Source organism: Dryobates pubescens, chromosome Z, assembly GCF_014839835.1.
Source record: "Dryobates pubescens isolate bDryPub1 chromosome Z, bDryPub1.pri, whole genome shotgun sequence".
Taxonomy (NCBI): Eukaryota; Metazoa; Chordata; class Aves; order Piciformes; family Picidae; genus Dryobates; species Dryobates pubescens.
The window spans coordinates 21,043,696-21,063,973 of record NC_071657.1 but is presented as its reverse complement, the minus strand read 5'-3'; the positions used below and the strand labels follow the sequence as shown (position 1 = coordinate 21,063,973).

At 44.6% G+C, this 20,278-nt stretch overlaps 1 protein-coding gene across 2 annotated transcripts in view; it reads right to left on the bottom strand.

Moving 5' to 3' along the window:
• The window catches only part of FBXL17 (F-box and leucine rich repeat protein 17), a 365,616-nt gene that overhangs the window by 227,993 nt on the left and 117,345 nt on the right, over positions 1-20,278 (bottom strand). For both annotated transcript variants that reach the window (XM_054178266.1, XM_054178265.1), the window contains one exon: positions 8,631-8,738. In XM_054178266.1, coding sequence (XP_054034241.1) covers positions 8,631-8,738 — 108 coding nt within the window. The remainder of the gene's footprint in view (positions 1-8,630; positions 8,739-20,278) is intronic.

Sequence of the window (20,278 nt, the reverse complement as noted above, 5' to 3'; positions counted from 1 at the left end):
GCAGTTTTACCCCAGACGATGATATCATCGATGAACTGGATGTGTTCTGGAGCACCACCTTCCTCCAGAGCATCATGGATTACTGCATGACAGATGCTTGAGCTGTGGATCCAGCCCATTGGCAGTCTGTTGAAAGTGTACTGGATTCCTCTCCAGGTGAAAGCAAACTGAGGCCTGCATTCCTCTGCTATGGGAATAGAGAAGATTGCATTAGCAATGTCTATGGTAGCATACCATTTGGCCTCTTTGGATTCCAGCTCATACTGGAGCTCCATCATGTCTGGTACTGCTGCACTCATAGGCGGTGTTACTTCATTCAGGGCTCGGTAGTCCACTGTCAAACGCCAGTCTCCATTCGGCTTCCGTACAGGCCACAGTGGACTGTTGAAAGGTGAATGAGTTTTGCTGATGACTTTCTGACTTTCCAACTGACGAATCAGATTCTGAATGGGCAACAAAGAGTCACGGTTGGTTCTGTATTGTCTGTGATGCACAGTCTGAGAAGCAACCGGCAATTTAATGTCCTCAATCTTGTGTTGTCCCACAACTGCAGATTCATCAGAAAGCTCAGGCCTAGCAGACAGCTTCAGCTTTTGTCCATCAATTTCTACAGAAGCTACTCCAAAAGCCCATTTGTAACCCTTAGGGTCTTTGAAACGCCCTTCTCTCAGAAAATCAATTCCCAAAATACAAGGTGCATCAGGTCCGGTCACAACTGTATGCTTCTTCCACTGCTTATCAGTTAGACTTATATTAACCTCTACCTTACTTAACTCTTGAGATCCACCAGTGAATCCCAGAATAGTTATGGACTCTGATCCCTGATAATTTGATGGCAATATGGTGCACTGAGCTCCTGTGTCAACCAAGGCCCTGTACTTCCGAAAGTGTGAAGTGCCAGGCCACTGGATGTACACATCCCAATAGATTCTGTTATCTCCATTATCCCTCTCCTCCCCCTGGCGGGAGGCAGGGCACCCCTAATTATGGGGAACATTTCCACAGGTGCAACGAGCACACTGTGCAGTGTTAGAACTGGAGCCACTGTTGGAGCTATCATAGTTGTCCTGGGGAACTGTGGAAGTAACAGCTACCCTTCTGGTATTGGTACCCTGGGTTCTGCCACTTTGCAGTTCCCTCAGTCTCCTGAAAAGATCAGAAGTTGGTTGGCCATCCCACCTGTTCATGTTCTCACCAAACTGATCATGTAAAGTTATCCAAGTAATCCTACGTGATTGCCTTGGTGGTCTGTTTTGGTTTGGCCTGTTTTGGAATGACCTCCTTGGAGGACGTCTATTTCTCAGAGCTGAAACCTGCACCCACCTGGAGGAAGAAATGGAATTATCTCTTTGTGCCAATTGGCATATGGAATCTTTAATTTCATCCTTCAGCTCTCTCATGCAATCCTTTATCTCACTAGACAGAGCTTTAATGGCTGAAACCAAAGAAACACGTGTCATGCTATCATCCAATTGTCTTAGTTGATCAGTGAATTGGCCAACCATAGGAGGATCTCCACCATAATTTCTTGCCACAATTCTACTTGCCAAGATGTTTGCATAATTGGAAGGAGCAAGTTTGATGAGCTTTTTAGCAAGACCAGCTGCCACGGGAATATCGTCAGGATTCAGAGTATCATGGTCACCATAGAGTATCTCTCTAATGGCAAACTCTCTCAGACGCTTAATTCCCTCATCTATGGTAGTCCAGGGCTTAGGATTCCATGGAAGATCATCTCGGGAAGGGTATCTCAGGGAAACTGCCATTAAAAGGCGTATCCACAGATTAACCTTACCGAGAATCCTGGCTAGATGTCTATCTATTCCATTATCCTTTGAGAGAGTTCCTAGCTGAGCTGCTGACTTGTCTCCAACTATTAGAGCTGGAGCACCTGTATCATAACACCTAGCAAGCCAAGATAGGATGGGTTCCTTATCTGCTCTGAGGTAATCTTTGCGGACATTGCGAATCTCCTCCCTCGGTGACGAGCATTCGGTGATGTCATCTTGCTCCCCATCTATCACATCTTCCTGAACCTTTTGTCCCCATAATCCTGCTGTCACTCTCCTAAGGACCTCTTTAAGCTGAAAAGCACCACTGCCAGCTGCTGTCTTAGCTGCATCTCCATCCTGTGATGATCTCAATAACTCAGCTATATCTCTAAGACAAATCTTCTCTTCATCTCCAGCAGGCCCTTTCGTAGCAGAGGTTCCCTCACCAGGATCAGCCTGTCTAGCAGAGGTTCCCTCACCGGGATCGGTCTCCTGCTCTTCTCCTCCATTAGCTCCACTAGCTCCTGGATCAGCTTTGGCCTTTCCACCTCTGGTCTTTAAGACTGCTACTTGTTTAACTGGAGCTGTGTTTGAATTTACAGCCATCTTGATAGAAGCTGACAGGTCCTGATCTAAATCAGCCGCCGTGGGGGCCCCTTCCAGTCCTGTCATGGCGGATGGAAATGACCTTGCCTCACTACCGGTCGCCATCTTGGGAATGGGAGCCGCCCCTGGCTGCTTGCCAAAGTCATAGAGTGGAGCATTTAACGCAGCTTTTCCAATAGGTTTTGCTATTTTTCTAACTGACGCAGCCCCTTCCTCATCACTCGAGGACTCTGGGGCAGATTTAGAGGAACGCCTACGCTTCCTAGATTTTTGTTTAATCATAAAACATGGTCGAGAAACCTTTTTCTCTCTATGTAGAGCCCACAGCAGATAGACATTAATTATCAGCAACAGCAGGATTACACCCGTCAAATAAATCACCTTAAGATCCCAGCCAGCACTTAAAGTTACTCTTTGACCTCCTGAAGCCTTAAACTCCCTTATCTCGATCGGCAAAGTGGAAGATGTTCTGTTGCCGTAATTAGTGAGCCGAAAAAAACAGAAACAGCGTTGATACAACAGCTGGATCCTATGCATAAACCACAAATAGATTTTACGCATTAAATATTTACCTATCTGGTTTAACATCAACCCGATGCAGTACCGGTAGACCAACATGCCACAGACCGAGAAGAATAAACGTTCTAAAACCCAGAGCACCTTCATTTCATTTCTCCAGCTGAGACAAGCAATAAATCAACTTAATTACTTAATTGCCAGGCCCCACATTGGTGAGCCAAAAAAAAAAGGAGTGTGGTGGTTTGAAAGGAAAGGCTCTGCTTTCCCTCCCCCACTGAGAAAGACCACGGCTAAACCCAGTCAGAGAAATGAAATTATATTTTACAAGGAAACAGATTATATGTAACACAACAAATACAGGTATTTTACAATATATACAGGAATATACAGCAAATGAACTCAACCAGAAACCAGACCCCCCACAGAGGGGGCTTCCCCCTGTGCCCCCTTCACCCCCTACCTCCCTTCTCCCCCAAAGAGGTAGAAGAAGAGACGAGGATGGTTAGCAGGACAGGGGAAGAAGTGGACAGGCCTGTTACAGAGAGTGAGTTAGTTCTTATCTCTTAGCAAGAAGCCCAGAAGCAGATCCAGCCGAAAGGGACAGCAAAGGAAGGAAGACAGAGAAAAGTTCCAGCTGCACTGGGACTATCCTCACCTCCCACAATTACTTGGCCAATGAAATTAGTTTAGAATACCAAAATATTTTATGAACATTTAGCCAGTGTGCCCCTTTCTTAAAGGCACAGCATCAAACGGTCACAACGGGTTACATCAGTCTGTTAGACATGCTGCACTACAGAACTTTTGCTATACAGCTTAGCTTTACCTTGCTTGCTTCCGTGTATGCAAGTAGTGTTCTGTATGGGATGAGAATAACTCCCTTGTCCAGATTGCTCTTCCCCTCTACTCTGCCCTGGTGAGACCACACCTGGAATACTGTGTCCAGTTTGGGGCTCCCCAAACTGATGAAAATATTTTATAGATATGCTGAAAGGTTCTTTTTAAAACCAAGAGACCTAAACAGTTGCATAAATCACCCTGTATCTTCTTCAGGCACATTCTGTTTTCGTTAAATATGCTCTCCACTTCTATTTCAAGATCTACTTTTACATTAACCAGAACTGAGAATATTCAATACCTATTTCTACAGTCATCAATTTTCCCATTTGAAATTCTTAGATAAAAATACTGACTTATATATTTCAGATGCATTTTTCTTCAGTTCTACCTGAAGTTTGCAGGATCCTAGCTATGCACGTCATTCATTTTATTGAACAGTTTCATTATTTTCTTCAGCTCCACTCAAGTTAATTCTCCCCCACATCACTCTTCTTACATAAAAGGAAATAAAGTGACACACTATGTTAATACACAAAGATGGACATATACAAAATGTATGTGCACAGGAGACATACAGTTGCAGTAAAGGGTCTGTTTAAATCAAACCAAATGAGATCCGGTCACAGATCCCAAGGGAACAGGCACATGAATCTGCAAAACCACTATTATGGCAATTTGGGGAAGTCCCTGCTGATTGGAAAAAGGGAAACATAACTACATCTTCTAAAACACACAGAAAAAGAAGAGCCCAGAAACTATTTAACACATCGAAGTGCTGGGTTCTGCACATTGGCCACAACAACCCCATGCAGAGCTACAGGCTGGGGTCAGAGTGGCTGGAGAGCAGTCAGGTGGAAAGAGACCTGGGGGTGCTGGTTGATGGTAGGCTGAACATGAGCCTGCAGTGTGCCCAGGCAGCCAGGAGGGCCAATGGCATCCTGGCCTGCATCAGGAATAGTGTGGCCAGCAGGAGCAGGGAGGTCATTCTGCCCCTGTACACTGCACTGGTTAGGCCGCACCTTGAGTACTGTGTCCAGTTCTGGGCCCCTCAGTTTAGGAAGGATGTTGACTTGCTGGAGCGTGTCCAGAGAAGGGCAACAAGGTTGGTGAGGGGCTTGGAGCACAAGCCCTATGAGGAGAGATTGAGGGAGCTGGGGTTGCTTAGCCTGGAGGAGACTCAGGGGTGACCTTATTGCTCTCTACAACTACCTGAAGGGGGGTTGTAGTGAGGCAGAGGTGGGTCTCTTCTCCCAGGCAACCAGTACCAGAACAAGAGGACACAGTCTCAGGCTGCGCCAGGGGAGGTTTAGGCTGGAGGTTAGGAGGAAGTTTTACACAGAGAGAGTGATTGCCCATTGGAATGGGCTGCCCAAGGAGGTGGTGGGGTCGCCTTCGCTGGGGGTGTTCAGGGCGAGGCTTGACAGGATGCTTGGTTCCATGGTTTAGTTGATTGGGTAGTGTTGGATGACAGGTTGGACACGATGATCTCGAAGGTCTCTTCCAAGCTGGTCTGGTCTATTCTATTCTATTCTATTCTATTCTATTCTATTCTATTCTATAGGCCAATAAGTCTCACCTCCTGGCAAGATCATGGAGCAGATCCTCCCAAAGGCCTTACTAAGGCACACAGAAAACACAGAAGTGACTGGTGTCAACCAACATCACATCAGTGGGAGATGATATGGGCTGGTGGTAGATGTGGTGGTTGGAGACTTTTTGGGGTCCAGTGACCATGAAATAATGGAGTTTTCAATATGCACTCAGGCTAAGAGGGCATCAACAAAATCTCTGGACTTCCGGAGAGCGGACTTCAGGTTACTTAGGGAACCAACTCAGATGGTACCTTGGGAAACAGCCCATAAAAACAAAGGAGTCCAGGAGGGCTGGACCTACTTCAAGATAGAATTCTTGAAGGCGCAGGAACAGGCTGTGCCAATGTGCCAGAAGATAAGCCAGCGGGGTAGATGGCCAGACTGGACGGGCAATGAACTTCTGAGCGAATTAAGGGGAAAAAAGAGGGTGTATCATCTTTGGAAGGAAGGAGAGGTAATCCATGAAATGTTTAAGGATGTTGTTAGGTCATGTAGGAAAAAAATTAGAGAGGCAAAATACCATGTGGAGCTTAGACTGGCCACTGCTGTGAAGGACAACAAAAAATGCTTTTACAAATATATTAATGGCAAGACGAGGGGCATGGACAACCTCCACTCCTTAGTGCACATGGAAGGGCATATTGTAACTAAAGATGAGGAAAAGGCAGAGGCACTTAACACCTTCTTTGTCTCAATTTTTAATAGCGAGATAGCTTGTCTTCTGGACAACTGGCCTTCTGAGTTGGCAGATGGAGGCAGGGAGCAGTACAGTTCCCCTGTAATCCTGGAGGAACTAGAGACCTGTTTAGCCACTTGAATCCCCACAAGTCCATGGGACTGGATGGGATCCATCCTAGGGTGCTGAGAGAGCTGGCAGATGAGGCAGCCAAGATGCTCTCCATCATTTTTCAACAGTCCTGGCTCACTGGAGAGGTCCCAAATGACTGGAAGCTGGCCAACCTGATGCCCATCCACAAGAAGGGCTGGAAGGACCAGGGAATTACAGACCTATCAGGCTGACCTCAGTGCCAGGCAAGATTATGGAACAGGTCATCTTGAGTGCAATCACACAGCACTTCCAGGATAGCCAAGGGATCAGGCCTAGCCAGCAGGGATTTAGGAAGGGCAGGTCCTGCCTGACCTCCTTCAATGATCAGGTAACTCCCCTGGTGGATGTGGGGCAGGCTGTGGATGGAGTCTATCTGGACTTCAGCAAGGCCTTTGATACCATCCCCCACAGCAAACTCCTGGCCAGGCTGTCAACCTGTGGCTTGGACAGCAACACTCTGTGCAGGGTTAGGAACTGGCTGGAGGGCGGAGCCCAGAGAGTGGTGACGAATGGTGCCATATCCAGCTGGGTGCCAGTCACTAGTGGTGTCCCCCAGGGATCACTGTTGGGCCCCATGCTCTTTAATATCTTCATTGATGATGTGGATGAGGGCATTGAGTCCATCATCAATAAATTTGCAGACGACACCAAGCTGGGGGCAGGTGTTGATCTGTTAGAGGGTAGGGGAAATCTGCAGAGGTACCTTGACAGGCTGGACAGATGGGCAGAGTCCAACAGCATGAGATTTAACACATCCAAGTGCCGGGTTCTACACATTGGCCACACCAACCCCATGCAGTGCTACAGGCTGGGGTCAGAGTAGCTGGAGAGCAGCCAAACAGAAAGGGACCTGGGGGTATTGGTTGATAGTAGGCTGAATATGAGCCAGCAGTGTGCCCAGGTGGACAGGAAGGCCAATAGCATCCTGGCCTGTATCAGGAACAGTGTGGCCAGCAGGAGCAGGAAAGTCATTCTGCCCCTGTACTCAGCACTGTTAGGCCACACCTTGAGCCCTGTGTCCAGTTCTGGGCCCCTCAGTTTAGGAAAGATATTGCTGGAACATGTCCAGAGAAAGGCAAAAAAGCTGGTGAGGGGTTTGGAGCACAGGCCCTGTGAGGAGAGGCTGAGAGAGATGCGGTTGCTTAGCCTCAAGAAGAGGAGGCTCAGGGGAGACCTTATTGCTGTCTACAACTACCTGAAGGCAGCTTGTAGCCAGGTGGGGGCTGGTCTCATCTCCCAGGCAACCAGCACCAGAACAAGATGACAGTCTCAAGCTGCACCAGGGGAGGTTTAAGCTGGATGTTAGGAAGAAATTCTTCATAGAAAGAGTGATTGGGCATTGGAATGGCTGTCCAGGGAGGTGGTGGAGTCACCGTCACTGGAGGTGTTTGAGACTGGATGGGGCACTTAGTGCCATGGTTTAGTTGATTAGATAGTGTTGGGTGATAGGTTGAACTTGATTATCTCAAAGGTCTCTTCCAACCTGGTTTATTCTATCCTATCCTATCCTATCCTATCCTATCCTATCCTATCCTATCCTATCCTATCCTATCCTATCCTATTCCATTCCACTCCACTCCATTCCATTCCATTCCATTCCATTCCATTCCATTCCATTCCATTCCGTGGTTAAGGGAAGAGCAACTGACGTCATCTACCTGGATTTATGTAAAGCATTTCACAGTGTCCTGAGTTACATCCTGGTCACCAAATTTAAAAGTACGGATTTGAGTGGTAGACCACTCATTGGATGAGGAATTGGCTGGATGGTGGCACTCAGAGAGCTGCAATCAACAGCTTGGGGTTATTCAGTCTGACGAAGTGAAGACTAAGGGGACACCTTATAGCAGCTTTCCAGTTCCTGAAGAGGTCCTACCAGAAATCTGAGGAAGGAATTTTTACAAACACTTGTAGTGATAGGACAAGAGGGAACAGCTTTAAGCAAAACAGATTTAGACTGGACATTAGGAAGAAATTCTTTACAGTAAGGACGGTCAGATACTGGAACAGGCTGCCAAGGGAGGCTGTGAATGCTCCCTCCCTGGCGGTGTTCAAGGCCAGATTACACGAGGCTTTAAGCAACTTGGTCTACTAGAAGGTGTCTCTGGTCATGGCAGTGGGGCTGGATCTAGATGATCTTTGGGGTCCCTTTCAATCTAAGCTATTCTATGAATCTATGAAATCTGTTGCATCAAGAATTTTTCTATGAATTTTGCACTTCCAACTACAGAACTTTGTGTGACCTAAGGAGTATTATTATCTCCTAGAAAAACTATCAACCCCTGTATATGTTTCTGCTACAGTGGTTTTATATCAGGAGATCTCAATGTGCCTGTCTCAATAAAGCAAAGTTCATTTATTTTGTCATGTTTCTACCCACAATAGTGTTTTTCATCATACCCTGGCTGATACCTACGGTTTGGCATTAGTCAAACACACTGATGACTAGCTAGAAGTAGTTATGGTACTTACATTGGTGAGGTGGATGACTCCTTTTGATGTAACAGAGCAGCCCATAAATCCAACATACTGTAGCTCAGGACAATGTTCAGCAAAAGCTTTCACTGACTGATCCGTCACCTACAGAAAATATATACAAGTAATAGTTGAATAGGTGATATGAGCATGTATTTAATACAGTCTTACTAGTCACTCTCTGCCTTTTTATTATTATTACTGTCATTATTTGCTTCAAGAGTTTGAGAGAAAACATGAAATGTACACACACATCTATAAATCTGCATGAAAAGAAAGAAGAAAGATCATCTTTGACAGAGGAGAATCATCTTCTTGGAGGAGAAGGAACAGAAGAAATGACAGAATGATGGCCACACCCCCAAGTATTATTATCATTTAACTGAAAGCTAATATCAAACTTTTATCTCCTGGTGTCAGTTATAAGTTGAATGGAGATGTTATCTAGTTTACTATAGTTTGTCTAATAAAATATAATAACTGTGAAACACAACCCTTTGCATAAATGCAATTCTTTGCAGGCAGATTAAATATTCAAAAGCAAACTTTGTGAATAACATAGTATTGACATGCGTATTGTATAAGACACCTCCCTTTGCAAAAGTTTTTGGGGTTTGTGTTGGGTTTTTGTTTGTTTGTTTCCCTAGTGTAAATGCCAGTAATGAAAACCCCTATATTGATTTTGGGACAAAACCTGTATTTTACAGCCAAACTGTTCAAGAACATCTCACTATGTCTGAAATCATCAATCCTGTATGATGAGGACTTCCTGGTGTCCAGAATCTAGCCTCAGATGAATACATACATAGAAACATTATTCCTGCTCTGCAGTGGATCATCCTTATTCACAATTTCAATTTGCCTGATAGTCTCTTAAGTGTGGAATGGCAGCAAAAGGTGACCTTGATGAAGACTGGCAAAATAATTTCTTAAAAAATGGTCCAGAGAAAAGTAAGTCCCACAAGATGACAGGTACATCACACTTAAGCTGTGTTCATTTGAGGTTACTGAGTATCATTATAGGTGTAATGAAGCTTTCCAAAATCAACAGTTTCTTAGCAGGAGAGTTGCATGTATGAAAAATGAAAGGAAAAGGCAAGCCTTTGGGGATTGTGTATTTAGAAGCCAATGAAACAAAAAACAGGCCAAAAAGGGGGAAAGACTGAGCTAAATTGGAGAGTCCAATTTGAGTACTGATCATGTTGCATCCACATAGATCCATGTCTATGGTCTGACAAACAAAAAGTCCCACTGTAGCAAGAAAATTCTTTTTGATTTTCATCTGACATGATTTGCATACTCCACTCAGCTAAGGATAGCTGCAACTTGGGAATGTAACATATTGACTTCTAAAAATCTTTGATAAATACCATCAGAAGTCAAAGACTTACCATTTAACATTCCACCAGCATGTAAGCTTCACCATTTTTCAAGTTTAGAAAAATTATTCATAATTTGTCGTAAGTATGCAACATCACATGAATATGCTTTATAATTACTGTGGTATAAAGTGACATGTTAGACAAGCATTTTGCAAGTAGAAAAAGCAATTTCTGTCTTAAATCTTGACTTACAAATAAAATAACAGCACACTGAATCTGTTGCTGTCTTTAAACTCAGTTCAGATAACAGATTCTGTCCCTTCCTGTCAGCAAACAATACTCCACCACCTGCAGAAGCTGATTTTGAGGTGTACTAGAAAACACTGTAAAAAATTTCTCATTTAGTACTGTAATTTCTCAGTTACCATTCTGTACTATACCAGTGTCTATGGATATATTACTTCTTTTTCATACCTTATGTAATTTATAGCAATTATTTTAATAACACAATTCCCACACAGACAGCCTGTAATGAGGGCCACTTGATATTCTGCTTGGTTAGTAATTCCTAATACATGGTCACACTCTCTTGTGAGTGTATCAGCTGGGAAGAAGAACACATACAGGTTTAGATATATACATATACACACACGCACACTTGCAATTTCACAATAATGGTTTCTCAAAAAATGAATATGAGATTGAAGAAAACCAGATAAAAAATGGCATGTATGCAATCATTATTGAAAATATTGATAAAACTGTTTGGAAGAAGATGTCAACAACTGGAAGTAGCCTCAAGATCACTTGCCCTGGTGCTCATCAGTGACTTCAGCCACCCTGAAACTTGCTGGAAAAGCCACACAGCAAGGCACATACAGCACAATGCTCTTGCATTACATTGTACTGAACCTTGTATTAATGTATAAAGAAGGTCAGAGATGTGAAGACTAAGAGCAGCTTTGGCAGTAGTGATCATAACATGGTAGAGTTTAGCGTCATGCAAGGGAGAAGTAGGGCAGCAAGCAGGATTGCAGCTCTGGACTTCAGGAGGGTTAAGAGTTAAAGTTAACTTTGTTCTCTTTACAGACCTAGTTAGAGGAATTTTGTGGACCAAGATGCTAGAAGGTAGGGCAGGGCCCAAGAGAGCTGGTTAATATTCAAGCATCGCTCCCTCCAAGTTCAAGATAGAGGGATTCCCTTGAGTTAAAAAAAAATAAAAATGGAGGCAGAAGAACTGCATGGATCAGCAAGGAGATGCTGACAAAAAGTCAGGAAGAAAGATGTTTGCAGCATGTGGAAAAAGGGACTGGTCACTTGCAAGAATTGCAGGCATGTTCGTAGTATCATAGAATCACAGGATTGTTTCAGTTGGACAAGTCCTGTAAGATCATTGAGTCCAACTGTCAACCTAAGACCACCATGGCCATTAAACCATGTCCTCAAGAACCATGTCCATGTTTCTTGAACACATCCAGGGACAGTGACTCTACCACCTCCCCAGGCAGCCTGTTTTAATACCTGACCACTCCACTCTTTCTGTAATTTTTTCCTAGTATCCATTCTGAATCTCCCTTGGTACAATTTCTATCTCTTTCTTCTTGTTCTGATACTAGGGAGAAAAGACTGACCTCCACCTCATTACGACCTCCTTTTAGGTAGTTGTAGAGGGCAATGAGATCTCCCCTCAGCCTCCTCTTCTCCAGACTAAACAATCCCAATTCCTTCAGCCACTCCCCATAATACTTGCTCTCTAGACCCTCTACCAGCTTCTTCAAATATACCACCAGTAAAAGGAAGACCAGAGAAAATGTGGGCCCACTGCTGAATGAGGTGGGAATCCTGTAACAGAGGATGCAGAGAAGGCAGTTACTGAACACTGTCTTTGCTCTTGTCTTTACTGCTAAGACCAGCCCCCATGAGTCCCAAACCCTGGAATTAAGAGAGAAAGCCTGAAGGAAGGAAGATTTTCCACTGGTCAGTCTGAGTAAGCTGAACATACACAAATCTATGCACCCCATCAGGTGCTCAGGGAGCTGGCTGATGTTGCTCGACCAATCTCCATCATTTCTGAAATATCATGGAGAACAGGAGAGGTTCTTGAGGACGGGAGAAAAGCCAGCGTCACTCTAGTTTTCAAGAAGGGCAAGAAGGAAGACTCAGGAAACTACAGAGAGTCAGGCTTACCTCCATCCCTGGAGAAGAGATGGAGCAGCTCATTCTGGAGGTCATCTCTAAGCACATGGAAGAAAATAAGGCTGTCAGGAGCAGCCAGCATGGATTTACCAAGACAAAATCATGTTAGACTGGCACCTTCTATGATGGGGTAATTGAATGGGTGCAGGGAGAGTAGTGGATGGACCTTCAGCAAGGCTTTTGATGCTGTCTCCCATAACTTCCTCATAGGTAAAATTAGGATGTGTTAGAAGAGTGGATGGCTAAAGAATAAGGCTCAGAGGGTCATTATCAATGGTGCAGAGTTCAGCTGGAGACCAGTAGCTAGTGGTACTCCCCAGGAGTCAATACTGTATCCAGTCTTGTTCAACATCTTCATCAATAATCTGGGTGAAGGGATGGAATGTATCCTCAAAAAGTTTGCTCATGATACAAACCGGGAGGAGTGGCATTCAGCAAGATCTGGACAGACTGAAAAGAGGTACAAAAGTAAACCTAATGAAGTTCAACAAGGGTAACTGTACAGTCATGCACTTGGGAAGGAATAACAAGTATAGATTAGAGGTTGACCTGTTGGAAAGAAGCTCCATGAAGAAGGACTTTGGAGTCCTGGTGGACAGTAGTTATCCACAGACATCAATGTCTTCTTGTAGCCAAGAAAGTCAATGGTATCCTTGAGTGCATTAAGAACAGTATGGCCAGCAGGTCAAGGGAGGCTCTGCTGCCCCTCTACTCTGCCCTAGTGAGATTGCATCTGGAGTCCTATGTCAAATTCTGGGCTCCCCAGTTCAAGAGGATAGGAAAATACTAGAGAAGGATCCAATGAAGGGCTAGAAGGACTATTAGTGGAATGGAGGAAAGGCCTGGGGCTGTTTCATCTGGAGAAGAGAAAGTTGAGAGGGGATCATAATGTTTACAAATATCTGACAGGTGGGTGGCAAGAAGAAGAGGCCAGGCTCTTTTCAGCAGTGGCTTGTAATAGGACAATGGGCAACAGATCTAAATGGAACACAGAAAGTTCCACCTCAACATGAGGAAAAAGTTCTTTGCTGTGACGGTGACGGAGCACTGGACTATAGAATCAGAACCTGTGTGGACACATTCCCGTGTGGCCTGCCCTAGGTGATTCTGCTTTGGCAAGGGGCTTGACTTGACCATCTTCAGGTTTCTTCCAATCCCTACCATTCTATGATTCTATGATTATGCAACCTGTCTCTTCATAAGGCAAAATGTAAGTGTACATTACATTGTTTTCAGAGGACAGGTACATGAAACATGTACCACAGAATCACAGAATCACCAAGGTTGGAAGAGACCTCAAAGATCATCAAGTCCAACCTGTCCCAACAGACCTCATGACTAAACCATGGCACCAAGTGCCACATCCAATCTCCTCTTGAACACCTCCACGGATGGTGACTCCACCACCTCCCTGGGCAGCCCATTCCAATGACGAATGACTTGCTCAGTGAAGAACTTCCTCCTCACCTCAAGCCTAAACTTCCCCTGGCGCAGCTTGAGACTGTGTCCTCTCGTTCTGATGCTGGTTGCCTGGGAAAAGAGACCAATTCCCTCCTGGCTACAAACTCCCTTCAGGTAGTTGTAGAGAGCAATAAGGTCTCCCCTGAACCTCCAGGCTAAACAATCCCAGCTCCCTCAGCCTCTCCTCATAGGGCTTGTGCTCAAGGCCTTTCACCAGCCTTGTTGCCCTTCTCTGGACATGTTCAAGTGTCTCAATGTCCTCCTTAAACTGAGGGGCTCAGAACTGGACACAGTACTCAAGGTGTGGCCTAATCAGTGCTGAGTACAGGGGCACAATGACTTCCCTGCTCCTGCAGGCCACACTATTCCTGATGCAGGCCAGGATGCCATTGGCCCTCTTGGCCACCTGGGCACACTGCAGGCTCATGTTTAGGCAGCTGTCAATCAGCACACCCAGGTGCCTTTCTGTTTCCAAGCAGTCCGACCCCAGCCTGTAGCACTTCATGGGGTTGTTGTGGCCAAAGAGCAGCATCCGGCACTTGGACTTGTTGAGTGCCATCCTGTTGGACTCTGGCCATCTGTCCAGTCAGTTGAGGTCCCTATGCAGAGCCCTTCTGCCCTTTAACCAATCAATATCTGCTCCCAACTTGGTGTCATCTGCAAATTTACTGATGACTGACTCAATCACCTCACCCAGATCATCAGTAAAGATATTGCACAGCATAGAGCCCAACACTGATCCCTGGGGATCAGTGACTACTAGACACTAGACCACTAGTGACTGGCCGCCAGCTGGATGTGGCACCATTCACCACCACTCTCTAGGCCCAGCCCTCCAGCCAGTTCCTAACCCAGCACAGAGTGTTGCTGTCTAAGCCACAGGCTAACAGCTTAGCCAGCAGTCCGCTGTGGGGGACAGTATCAAAGGCCTTGCTGAAGTCCAGGTAGACCACATCCACAGGCCTCCCCACATCCACCAGGTGGGTCACCTGATCATAGAAGGAGATCAGGTTGGTCAGGCAGGACCTGCCCTTCCTAAATCCATGTTGGCTGGACCTGAACCCTTGGCCATCTTTCAGGTGCACAGTTATTGCCACCAAGATGATCTGCTCCATCATTTTCCCTGGCACTGAGGTCAGGCTGACCGGCCTGTAGTTCCCAGGTTCCTCCATCTGACCCTTCTCATGGATGGGGATCACATTGGCCAGTTTCCAGTCATCTGGGACCTCTCCAGTGAGTCAGGACTGGAGGAAAATGATGGAGAGTGGCTTGGCCAGCTCATCTGCCAGCTCTCTCAGCACCCTAGGATGGATCTCATCCGGTCCCACTTGTGAGCATCCAAGCAGCTCAGCAGGTCCCAAACTAATTCCATATGGATTTCCAGGGCAATACATTGCTCCCCAACCCCATCACCGAGCTCAGGAGGCCAACTGTCCTGAACTCCTCCTGCCTTACTGTTGAAAATGGAGGCAAAGAAGGTATTCAGGACCTCAGCCTTTTCCTCATCTTTAGTTACAGTGTTCCCCTCCAGGTCCAATAAAGAGTGGAGGTTCTTCTTTTTAGCATTAATATATTTGTAAAAATGCTTTTTATTATCTTTCAGAGAGGTGGCCAGCTTCAGTTCCAACTGGGCCTTTGCCTCTATAATTTTATTCCTACATAATCTGACAACATCCTTAAGCATATCAGGAGAAGCCTTCCCCTCCTTCCAAAGGTGATACAGCCTCTTTTTTTCCCTTAATTCCTCCAGAAGCTGCTTGCTCATCCAGGCCAGTCGCCCTCCCTGCCGGCTCATCTTTCGGCACATGGGAACTGCCAGTTCCTGTGCCTTCAAGAGCTCCTGTTTGAAGTAAGTCCAACCATCCTGCCCCCCTTGGCTCTTAAGGGCTGCTATCCAGGGAACTTTACAAATAAGTTTCTTAAACGAGTTGTAGTATGCCCTCCAGAAGTCCAAGGTGAGGGTTCTGTTAGTGCTCCTCCCTATCTCCCTGCATATTAAAAACTTCACTATCTTGTGGTCACTGCACCCTAGGCAGCCTCCCACGATCACATCTCTCACCAGCTCTTCTCTATTGGAGAACAGCAGGTCAAGCAGAGCCTGACCCTTGGTAGGCTCACTTAACAGCTGCATCAGGAAGCTCTCCTCCATGCACTCCAGGAATCTTCTGAACTGCCTCCTTTCTGCTGAATTAAGTTCCCAGCAGTTATCTGGCAGGTTAAAGTCACCGACAAGGACAAGATCTGATGATCTTCAGACAGCCTCCAATTGCTTATAGAAAATTTCATCAGCCTCCTCATCCTGGTTGGGTGGTCTATAACAGACTCCAACCAGGATATCAGATTTTTTAGGCCTCCCTCTGATCTTAACCCACAGGCTCTCCAACCTTTCATCCTCCACCTCAAGTTCTGTGGCAAAGAGTGACCCCCTAATATACCAAGCCACCCCTCCTCCTCTTCTCCCTCGCCTGTCTCCCCTGAAGAGCCTGTAATCCCCCAGTGTAGTACTCCAATCATATGTGTTATCCCACCATGTTTCTGAAATGGCAACTATGTCATAGTCACCCTGGTGGACCAGGACTTCCAGTTCCTCTTGCTTATTGCCCATGCTGCGTGCACTGGTGTACATGCATTTCAGCCGGGCTCTTGATTTCTCAATTAACCCTAATTTGCGTCCCACTCTCTCCTCTTCAGAGAGACTGGTTTCCTCACCCAACCCCTTCACACCTAGTTTAAAGCCCTCTTAATGAGCCCTGCCAACTCTAGTGCTAGTACCCTCTTGCCCTTTCTAGATAATTGCACCCCATCAGGATCCAGCAGGTCAGGTGCAGTAAAAGTTGCCCCATGATTGAAGAAATCAAAATTCCATTGCTGCCACCATTCCCTGAGCCAATTGTTGATGGTATGGGTTCTCCTGTTCCTCTCAGTGTACACCCCTGCCACTGAGGGAACTGAGCAGAACACCACTTGTGCTCCTGCCCAGTCAATCAATTGTCTGAGGGCCTTGAATTATTTTTTTTTAATTGCCCTGGTGCCCTTCTTGTCAATCTCATCACTCCCAGCCTGTATTACCAGCAAAGGGTAATAGTCAGAGGGCTGGATTAGCTTTGGGAGTCTCCTTGTGATGTCCCTTAACCCAGGCCCCAGGTAGGGAGCAGACCTCCCTGTGGGATGGGTTCGGATGACATATGGGTCTTTCAGTACCCCCGGAGAGAGTCCCCAACAACTATAACCCTCCTCTTCTTCTTTGTGGAGCTGTTCATTATAGTTGGTGGGGACTGCTTGGCTTTAGGCTCCTCTCTGGATGGCTGCTCTTCAGCCCTCTCACCCCCACTGCCCTCGGCCTGCAGGGCCTCATACTTATTATGCAAGGACAGCAGAATAGGAGGAGAGGGCTGGGATGAACTTCCCTTGCTACCCCTGACAGGGACCTGCATCCATCCCTCCCTGTTTCCAGGGACGCTTCCCTCAGCAGGGGAGATCTGCAGAACCTACTCCCACATATCTAACTCCCTTTCACTTTCCCTTATTGACCTGAGCGTAGAAACTTCATCCTTCAGCTCGGCCACTTCATCCTTTAACTCCGCCACCAGATTGAGGAGAAAGTTCACCTGGTCACACCTGACACAGGTGTTCTTTCCTTCCCCCTCCATTCCAAGTGCCAGGCTGAAGCACTGTCTGCAGCCAACAGCCTGGACTCCTGCATACTGATGCACCAACTCTGTCTGGGTAGATACTGTTTTTCTAGCCTTTGTCCGAGTGAAAACCATGGTTCAGCGTTTTATTGATAGTAATTAAAAAAAAAAAAAAATCCACCGAAGTTCTATAATTTATCTGAGCTGCAGAAGGCTCTGCAGCCAAAATGGCATTGCGTGCACATGTCTGGCAGGTTTTGAACTTCCCACAGCTGACATCACGATCCCGATCCCAAGCAGGCTCGCAAGAGGATGACCCTGCCGGACCTCACTGCCTACCAGGGGTCCTCCCAACCCGCAAAGCCCCGAAAAGAAAGCAAAAAGCAAGGGAGAAAGCTCTCGGTTCAAGCGGAGCGGTCCTGGGTGCCAGTCCTGATCGGCTCTGCAGCCAAAATGGCGTCGCATGCACAGCTCCGGCGGTTTTTGAACTTCCTGCAGCTGACGTCATGATCCCGATCCTGAGCAGGCTCACAAGAGGATGACCCTGCCAGACCTCTACTGCCACAAACACACACATATTTTAACATATAAATACCTGGCATTCAGACATACTATCCAAACAGATGAGACTAGCACCATCTTAAAACAGATGACCATAGAAAATATACTACAGTTCCACAGAAATGACTTGTCAAAAAATACACAGAAATTCACACCCAATTATATAACAGATCACATAACTGCTCTTCCAAGAGTCTTTAATAATCGGATTACCTAGTTGACATTCATTGACTTCCATTCATCCTGTTCTGCTTGATGCTAGCTTGCTTTGAAAAAGTAATATAGCATGATGAGGACAGATTTTTAAGTTATGCACTAAAGCACGGTGAATGGGAAATACACTGGTCTGGAACTAATGGCATAGGTTTTGCTGCTGTTAAAAAGATCTGTGATAAGTTTAAGCATTTTCTTTTATGTATTGCAGCCTATTATATATTATTTCTAGTTCTGGATTCTTACAGTTCAGTATTTTTACTATTCTGAATTATACTCTCTAATTATTAGCATATTTTACACTCTAATCAATAATTTGAGCTCTGAAGCAAAGATGATAAGCAAGCCACTTATATTCCAACTAAAAGCCTCACAATTAATAAAAATTTTCAGGAGGTGAAATAAAAAAAACTGAAAAAGAGATAAGAATATAAATAATAACTGTCAGATAATTAAAAAATGTTCTCTTATTCAAACAGGTGCAATATAATATAAATTACCTTAATGCAAATTAAGGTAATTATAAATTACCTTACCTTTAAGCAAAATATAGAAATAGAAGTTAGAAAAATATGCAAAATATTCCCTAGAACAAAGACTCCTAGCAGGATGAACTCTGCCAGACTAAAATGTTCTCATGTAAGCAGTTATAGTAAGTCTGGTTGGCTTTGCATTATTAAAAAAAAGTATTTAAAAAAAACAACCCTCACATACTCCCAAATAAAATAGAACACTGCTTCTTAGTAACAGCAGTAAACGTTGTGTCATCATTAATTGAATGGGATGACTTAATCCACCAATTTAAGTGATTTTTTACAAGCAAAGGTAACAAAACAAAAATTCTTTCACAGTATTTTAAGACGTACTTTTATTTTAAAATAATGTAATTTATTTCAGAAACCTGTTTCTTTCTTGAAATGTGTCTCACCGTTTAAGCTGAAATGCAACCATGGAATACAAAAACAGAGCCTATATTATATGGTGAACTTTACAATATTGACCTATTCCATCAGAATCAACAATTCACAGCACATAACTAACACTAATTTAAGCAGATCTTCAGAGAAGGCCTTAGCTGCCTCTCACGCAGCATAACACAGAACTGGGTCTGGCTGTACTCCTTATGTGCTTACTTTTCTGTGCCTATGAAGCACTAACTGTAGCTTTCTCTTTTTGAGATGAGAACATGACATCTGCCAGAGTTTCTGCCCTGTGCACCCTTGGCTACCACAGACCTCAAAAGAATGTACGTTCTTGATGAGGCTATGTACAACACAATGTAGTCCCACCCTCCCATTCTAGAGAAGAAGAATATAGAGGATTGCATTACTATCTTTTCCCTTTCATACTCAGGTGCTTAGCCATTAGTTCAGCAGTAGTGTTATACCCACAATATTAGAGGAAAAGATTGGCGAGACTGTAAAGAGTAGGGTAAAGAACTGTAAGGAGTATTTGACCACCCGGTCTCATCAACTACTTTAAAATACTCTAAGTATACTTAAGAAACAAAACAAAACAAACAGACAAACAAACAAACAAAAACCCCAAACCAAAAAAACACTTTGCAGTCTACTCAGTTGAGTATTCAGCTTAAGAGAAGCGTATTTTTATGGAGCATTCTTTTAAAATACATTTAGATTTAATGTTTCCTCCTCATTTTTAAGAGGACTGAACAGCTGGCTCTAAAAACAGGTGTCCTGTTATATCTTGGTAATAGTGTAACTCCATACAAAAATCTTTATAATTCACCTAACAATTTTTAGATATAAAACTCCAAATAGATCAGCTAAAGGCAGTACAAGGTATTCCTTCCATTTTTGTAGCACAGAGTATCACTGCTTGGTCTCATTCTATTATCAATATTGATGGATGACAGAGCCATCTTCTATTTTGATCTGGTTTATCCACTGAATTAACTAATAGTTACAAGCCAGCAAATTTGGAACATTCTAAGTTTGAAATAACAAATAAACAACTGCTATCTTCAAATTAGCTTCAATGACTTAGTTAGGAAACAAACTTCAACTCCCAATATAAATATATCTGACGTCCATTAACTCACAATTTGATAAGTACAGTTTGAATGTACTTACATTAAACAAGACTATAAGCACACTCTAATTTTCTGCAAATTTCAACTAAAATTGTAAAATAATTCTTTAGCTTATCATCAACTGGCAGATGAGCTGACCAAGCCGCTCTCCATTTTTCATCCTGGCTCACTGGAGAGGTCCCACATGACTGGAAGCTGGCCAACATG